An 8088-nucleotide genomic window follows, 5' to 3' on the forward strand; every position below is an offset into this window, starting at 1 on the left:
GGTGCGTGTCTGTAGTTACCTGCCAATCACAGGTGCGTGTCTGTAGTTACCTGCCAATCACAGGTGCGTGTGGCGTGTCTGTAGATAAACATCAAACAAAACCTGATTAATACCTAGCTAGTGTTAGCCAATGACTAGCTACTCTCATACGCAATAAATACCGAGTGTGTTAGCGGGAGCAAAGGGGCTACACCGGTAGAGCTAGCCAGGGACTATAGCTAGCTTCTGTCACTGCCTCCGCTCATACGCAATTAATAGCTAGTGAGTGTTAGCCAGCGTCTAGCTTCTCCACGTGTCTGCTCGTGCGCACAGGCTGGACATAGAGGAAGCTGTGACAGAGGAGAAACGAAGCTGTGAGATGACGCGGAAAGAACACGAAGCCATCATGAAGAAAGTGAAGATCATAGATGGAGTGCTGCATGCAGAGGAATCTGACCTAGAGGCGTTCCAGGTAAAGTGAGAGTGGGTGGAAGTAAGATAAGTATTCCTAGTGAAAGTCTGTCATCGATCTAGATCTGTCCCTCCATCCATCTAGTCATCCCATACCTATACTAGTAAAGCATATACATTATCTGGTAACTGTCATCTCACTGTGTGCCGTTACTACTGCTGCTGCTGCTGCTGCTGCATGCTTCTCATCTATCTCTCTCGCTCTTTTTTTCTCTTTCTCTCTTTCCCTTTATTTCTCTCTCTATCTCTCATCTCTCTCTCCCTCTTATCTCTCTCTATCTATCTATCTCGCTCACTCTCTATCTATCTATCTCTCTCTCATCTCTCTCTCTCTCTCATCTCTCTCATCCCCCCTCCCCTCTCACACAGCTGGAGAAGCAGAGGAAGCTGAATGAGTTGGATGTAGTCGTGACGCTGCGGCTGGAGCAGATCCAGCACGTCGTTCACGCTCAGCTTCCTGCCGACCTGCAGCCCAGCATCGTCATCGACGCCGCCACGCTGCGAGGCCTGCAGCTACGCATCCACCAGCTGCAGCAGGAGAAGACCGAGCAGCGCAAACAATACAGGTAAAGCAAGGGACACCTATGTTATACTAGCACGATGCCTTACCTTCCTCAGGAGGTCTTACCACGTGTGAACGTAAACCCTCGCCTGTGTCTTACGACATGATGCCGTGCAGCCTCACCTTCTGGCCTCTATACATATCCGTTCCTTCTCTCATCTCTCACCTCTTATACATAGTCCAAGATTTTTAGCTAAAACCCGGACATTTTTCACTTCCTCGTGGCGGGTGTGTAGCTGGGCGTCCGGTTGGCTCTTTGGGTGGGTGGTCTGTGCTGGCTGTTGGGCTGCGGTGTGGTTTGCGGCATTGGGTGAGCTGTGGTTGGGTGTGTTTTGTTTTGGCTTGGCGCGTGGAATTTGTTGCCGCTGCGCACACACACATACACAAACACCATGTGACACGGGCACGCAACGCACGCACGTACAAATACACAGCACACACAGCACGCGCGCGCGCGCGGCGGCAACATGTTGGTCGTACACTCAAGCCGCGCTGTGATATGTGGAAGCCACGCATGGGACAGCACAGAACACATACTCCGAACCGCCCTGGCACGTACGTTCGGCGATAACGGCGCCTCGCACTCTGCACTGCGGCGATAATGCGCTCGGCGCTGATTACCTCTAGTCTGACACTGGTCGCGTCCTGATTTAGCGGCGTGCTTCTGATGAAGCGCTGAAGCAGGCTGCAAGCGGCGAGGAGCCAGTCTGCGGCATAGCGCGCGTAACTCATAACGGACGCCGTACAATGGGATGATAAGAGGCGAGTCAGCAAAGTGTGGTATACTGGCAGTGGACCAAGGGTACTAAGTATATATGTTGTAGTTACTCCCCATAATAGTTATTTAATATTGTATACGATATCTCTGGTGTTTAGCCCGTAATTGTTGTTATCATATTGGTTTAAGTTCAATGAAAATTGATAGCTAGAAGTAATATTGCCGGATCCGAAGCTAGGCTTGGCCGCGATTTCAGGTTGATTTGTATAGGCACTGTATGGCGCTGAGAAGGCTATAGCCCTTTGCTCGCGCCGACAGTCCGTGCGAGGCTGGCAAAGGGCTATAGATTCTAGAGCTTAGGCAGGCTGTACTGCAAGTCTCGCGCGCGCGCGCGCGGCAGACGGCGTGCATGGCGTACGTGTGTGTGTGTGTGTGGCGTGCGTGCGTGCGTGCGTGCGTGGCGTGCGTGCGTGCGTTGCGTGCGCGCGCGTGGTATGTGAGTGACGAAGACCACTACCGAGCAGGATTCGATGGGCCCTACAATGATTTTATGGTATTCATAGCTGGTCTGGCGCTGTTCTCTTTTTGGAACATGAACAGGAGTGTGCTTCGCATGAGAACTTGCTGACTCCGTCATGCTCGCAGCTGAGGAGCTGACTCGCTGACTAGAAAGTCAGTGTGAGTGAGGTAATGTTATAGTGTTACAACTTAGTGAAGCAGTTTGAAGGTATTAGATAGACCTATACCTGCCTATAGCTGTAATAAAATGGTCCGTCTTTAGTTCTGGTAGTTTCACAGTCGCAGAGTTATTTGGCAGAAATCTTTTATGAGCTATGATTAACAGAGTGGATGGTTACATGAATAGTGAGTATAGATAGGTATATATTATATAGGTTAGTGATATATGTATTATATATATATATAGAGAGAGAGAGAGAGAGAGAGAGAGAGAGAGAGAGAAGAGAGAGAGAGACTATAGATATTCATGTATGATATACACTGCGTACGTACAAATTTGGGCACGTTTGTTTCCTGTGAAAAGATTAGAGTGCATTGCACATGGGATACCAAGCCATCTCCATCACCGAACCACCAGTGATAGAGGAAGATGTGAGAGGTGCGAGAGAGACACACACGCACACAGTACGAGATAGCACATAGAGAAAGAGTAGAGGAGGCATAAGATGCGGAGTGATGAGAAATAAAATCAAAAGAAAGTTTATGTATATATACACACGCGAGAAATTGGATACAATTAGATGTGTTTTGTGTTATCTAATCTATCTATCTATGTAATATATAATATGTTAGCATAGAATGCTTATTCAGATTATCCACTAGTATTTTTAAGCAAGAGCTAAGTAATACCTTTATTATAGCTCAGCTCCTAGTGTATAGTAGGTATTTATTAGCTTCTTGATTGTAATTGTCTTTTAATTTCATTTCTGAAAAAATATTATATATGGAAGGTTTGCGTGATTTCAATATGTATATGTGGTAATAGTATTATATGATTAATGTGTTATCTGGAATGTTGGTATTCAGAAATTAACACTTGTATTGTACGTTATGTGTGCAAATTATCTGCGATTAGGATAGGGCCGAAATATTTCATTAGAAAGTTTTACAAAACTTTGATGTTTTGATTTGATAATTGAATAATATAAATATATATATATATATATATATAGTAGTATATATAGTTTTGTAAGAATCATGTCGTTTATGATTGTAAGTTTGTATTTTTTAAACTTGATTAAACGTATTTTTAACCTTTTAGAAAATGTGGCTGTGATTGCAGTACTGTACTGTGCGCAGGTTGTCTATAGTCGTAAGAACCAATTCGCACTAACGTGTAGATATGCTCAGCTCGCGTAAGACACTGCTTAGAGTTTTGCATTTTGTTAGTATGTTTTGGTTTTCATTACATATATATAGTATATATTATATATATATATATATTATATATAAGACGTAATAGAACGTAAATAGTAAACGTGAAAGTACAAACGTTATATTAAGCGTAATTGTGTCGTTTTTTTTTAACGTTAATAAGACCATGTTGCAATAATCGTTATATTTACGTAAAAAAAGAAGCGTAATAGTAAACGTAAATAGCAAACGTTATATTAACGTATTGGGGGTGTCGGGTTTTTTTAACGTTATAGAACCACGAACAATAACGTTATTTTCGAAGTATAGTCAGCGTTAAGGAAAAACGTTATTTTTAACGTTATAAAAACGTTATAAAAACCCGACAGCAATTTCGTAATTTATAACGTCTGTGTATAACGTTATTCCAAACGCAAAACTAACGCTTAAAATAGACGTTATGTGAACGTTTTTGTGTTAGCTTGGGGAAGGTTGCCGATGCAGGCAATGAGATATGAAGGCCGAACCAGAATTGAAACTCTCCCCATTCAATGCCATCTTGACCCCCTCCAAATCTGAGGCACGATATACACTGGCGTTGAAGCTTTGAAGCAACCGACAGTGGCAGGAAGGATCATGGGTGTTGAGGACACAGTGTGCCGTAGAGCGTTTTATGCAGCCATGTGTGAGCATCAAGGCAGCAAGAGATTGTGAGCCGTTGGTTCCTTGCAGCAAAGATCCTTGACAGATATGAGTGGTGTTTCGTCTCGGAGGATTCCATCTTCTCATGGTCCTATCTCGGGAAGGCATTGGGCAGATAATGACTGGAAGTGGATGGCAGAACTGTGGGAGACAGTCTATGCTAAGGATCCATACTAGCATATGATGTCTGGACATGGCCTTTTCGCGCGCGCCGCACGTGCTCATATCCGTCGACGTGCGCTCTCATAAGTGTCCTTGATAGATGCACAGGCAACACTTGAAGTAGTGTTGACACAAAGACAACTCATAACAGGCCTGTAGCAAGGCCTTCTTAACATGATGCAAGCTGCCTACCGACGTAGGGCAGAGGAGGAGTGTGTGAGCAGTTGAGCCAGATCATTTCAAGCAACTCCTTGAACATATTCAAGTCAGAGCAGGACCGGTAAAATGCTGTGGGTAGCAGTACATCCAACAAGTGGCTCTTGCTACAACATTTCATTCGAGCTGAAAGGACAGGGGACTGGAAGCTCCATCTCTAGCCTGCGTGAGGAAAATGATTCCGACATTTTCATGCTGGGCAGGACATGCTACCCTTAATGCCAAATCTGGCCAGGTTGTGATTTACAACAGATGGATGATTTGGAGAAAACCATGGCGACTGAATGAGTAGCGAGTCTATTCACAGAGAAGGGGTCTTCGACCATTCGTGCGGCAGAGACTCATTCTCGAGTGGTAACTTCTCAGATACAGACCATTGAACAGTTCCTGAATGGCGGTCGCTGAAGAAGCCTCTGGAGGAAATGACACATGGTAGGGCATCACCGGAATAGTACGTGACTGAAATGGGCCCATGCACTACCTCGCTGGTGTTCCGTTCTGTGATGCAGCTTGAGTTTACAGAGTACACACCTGTACATCAGAGCAACAATAAAAGCATGTTGCTACAAGTACCCAGTATGAGAGAGTAACAAGCATCGATGTGTGTGTTCTTGGATGGCTGGAAGCACATCCACCATTTTAGCGGGCTATGGAACCTGATCAACTGGTGTCCACGTTGTCCACCCGGAGCGTTGCGGATAACATCTGGTCAAGCTGCTGACAATGCTGTACGAAAATTGGTGAAAACGGCAGCATCAAGAAATGGTCAGGGAAAAAGGTTCAACAGACATCACTGCTACTCTACATCGGCAATGACCAAAGTGAAGACGATGCGGTGGCTAAAGAGAAAGAATGGGTGCGAGTCAGAGGACAGGCAAGTAAAGTGAAATCGCATCTCTATCTTCTTCAATAGAATCACATGTGTTTCTGAACAACAGCTCAGTAGATGAAATCCTTCTTGCGTTATGAAACGTTGCCTGCCCAGCCACCGTTATTGCTCTTCCCAAGATGTGTGATTCGAACAACAGCAACAAAGAGTTCTTTGGACTTCTGTTGAAAGAATTCACGCAACCAACCAGGTCCTACCTGAAAATTGCATCTATGTTGTAGATGGTGGGTCACTTTGCTCCAATCTGTGTGTCTGGCCTAAACCGTGCTACCTATGCTGATGTGCATCAGTCATTACATTCGTACATTGCCTGAGGCATTACGGAAGGTCTGCATAACAACCGTGTGTTTGACGGATGATGGGGAAGGCATCTTACCAAAAGGAAGCTGAAGCAGAGGCACGGGTGCAGCAAAAACACTTCCAAGAGACATCATACGCCGGTGATGCATGCTACTACTACAACCCAGGCTGCAATTCCTTGCTGAACGAGCAACAACAAGATGAAGTTCTTCCAAGCTGCCACGCGATAAAATGTTGAATCTGGAATACGTGTCAAGCAAGGCAGAGGCAGAGTGCGACACACTGAATTGTCTCAACAGCGGTTAGGATCTAGCAGAGTCATGAAGCAGCAATTGGTTTGTTCTTGCTGGTACACGACACAGACCTACTTGTCATGTTGGTGGCTCGGGGTAGACACTACCAACAGATGTGTACAATGTTGTGCTGCGGCAGCAATTCTGTAATGATGGCTACGACATTCATGACATTCAGCATACCATTGATAAACTAGAGCTCGACTTGATGTTTCTGCAGCGCTGTAGACCGGCTGTGATACAGTAATCTGCAATATATCGTCAGGGCGCAAGCGAGGAAGGCTTCAACATGGTGCAGTCAAGAAGGGTGAATATGACTTGGCTTGATATATTCACCAACTAACGGGTCGCCGGCGCGCGGTGCCCGCGAAGCAGCACACGAAGAGGTGAAACGAGCCGGAGACAATTCATCCTTAGCGCTGTATGGAGGCAGACAAAGTTGAGAAGCGTTGGATGAATATCGCAACAGTTGCATACAAGCGTGCAATGGGCCGCAGCTCATTAGGTTCTTCATTTCAACGCGCGAAGCTTACCCCAACAAGTGCGGCAGCCAACGCAGCATTTCATACCGGACATATACTAACTGTTCGATGAATGGATGGCAACAAGCTAAGCCTGGCCTCCTACTGAAATGGGGCTGGCCGATCTGCAAGATGGCGTCTAGGTGCACGCTGTGGAATGGACATCCCTGCTTGGCCCCTGACGTTCTTCTCAACATGGTGCCTTGTGGAATGCAGCACAGGAAGGATGGCAGCAACATGACATGCAGCTGGCTAAGAAGCTTGCGCCTTATTCTGCTGCCTCTCTTCTTCGCCTTATGTGCAGCAATGCATCGCCAGTCCTGGGCAACAATACAGGCCCAGCGCTAGAAGCACCCATAGATGAATGAAACGTAACAGCTCGTGACTGATGATGCAGAAAGGGGCTGATGTCAAATGGTAGCTGTCAGGTGCCTGTTCATAGACCTTCGGTTACCGGCCATCAAATGTCTGTGGTGGTTTTCATAGGCGAGACTAGGATAAGTCTCCTAGCTTTATAATAACATTAATATTTAGTTTTGGTATGCATAATTTCTAGATGTTTTGTATAAAAGTATGCGAAAGTTTAGTTTGAAAGTTGTCGCGTTCCTGAAGGTAGGCATACTTTAAGGAGAGAACCAGTTATGTTTGTCAGGGCACTAAGTGCTATAGTGCTGGTGTTTGTGCTCGAAATATACGCAAGTTTGTGGTCGTAACTTGTAGCTAGTGGGTATTTGGTTTGTTGGAGCACTGAATTTTGAAGACGAGGTACCAATATTATGTGTAAGCGTGTCATGCTGGCTGTTCAGTATTGTGAAGGGTTGATGTATATTTAGAAGTGTTTTGAATAGGATATTTTGCACAGTTGAAATGTAGCCTTGTTCTCAGGTATATGCAAAGAATGATACAACGGATGGTCATGGATGTACGTTTTGGAAGCAGCTTGGTTTATTGTTTGATGTTTGATAGGTTGTTAAGTTGTTGCTACTCCATTTTTTGTAAAAATCATGGGATGTTTGGCGGGGTAGAGTGTAAAGGGATCGCCTAATCCGCTATGCAATCTTGGATTAAGGTAGCTTGCATCACTTGAAACGCTCACAAAAAGTAATCGCTAAGTAGATTCCTTGGGAACATTAAAACATATAATTATACATTTACATCAATGTTTCTAAGGCTCGACTGGAGCCAGAGTTATGGGAAAAACGCCTAATGGGGCAAAATTTTTGGACGCACGATCTTGGATTCTGGAAAAACGACTGCTACGTGGTGGGCGCGTGATTGAAGGGATTCCTGTCCCGCACGGCCGGCTCGCGCTGCACAAGGGAATTCTCAGGAGACTTTTCAGTATGTTATTCTAGCAACATTTTTCTGAACCCCTAATCCCTCGAGAAATTCCAGGCTTGTTT

At 45.2% G+C, this 8088-nt stretch overlaps 1 protein-coding gene across 1 annotated transcript in view; it reads left to right on the top strand.

Annotated features, from left to right (window-relative positions):
• The window catches only part of LOC106817518, a 47783-nt gene extending 41372 nt beyond the window's left edge, over positions 1 to 6411 (top strand). Inside the window, exons 25-28 of the mRNA XM_014822187.1 lie at positions 313 to 451; positions 820 to 1016; positions 5436 to 5556; positions 6265 to 6411. Of these exons, the coding sequence (XP_014677673.1) occupies positions 313 to 451; positions 820 to 1016; positions 5436 to 5556; positions 6265 to 6411 (604 nt within the window). The remainder of the gene's footprint in view (positions 1 to 312; positions 452 to 819; positions 1017 to 5435; positions 5557 to 6264) is intronic.
• The last annotated feature ends 1677 nt before the right edge of the window (positions 6412 to 8088 follow it).

Source organism: Priapulus caudatus, unplaced genomic scaffold, assembly GCF_000485595.1.
Source record: "Priapulus caudatus unplaced genomic scaffold, Priapulus_caudatus-5.0.1 Scaffold1752, whole genome shotgun sequence".
Taxonomy (NCBI): Eukaryota; Metazoa; Priapulida; class Priapulimorpha; order Priapulimorphida; family Priapulidae; genus Priapulus; species Priapulus caudatus.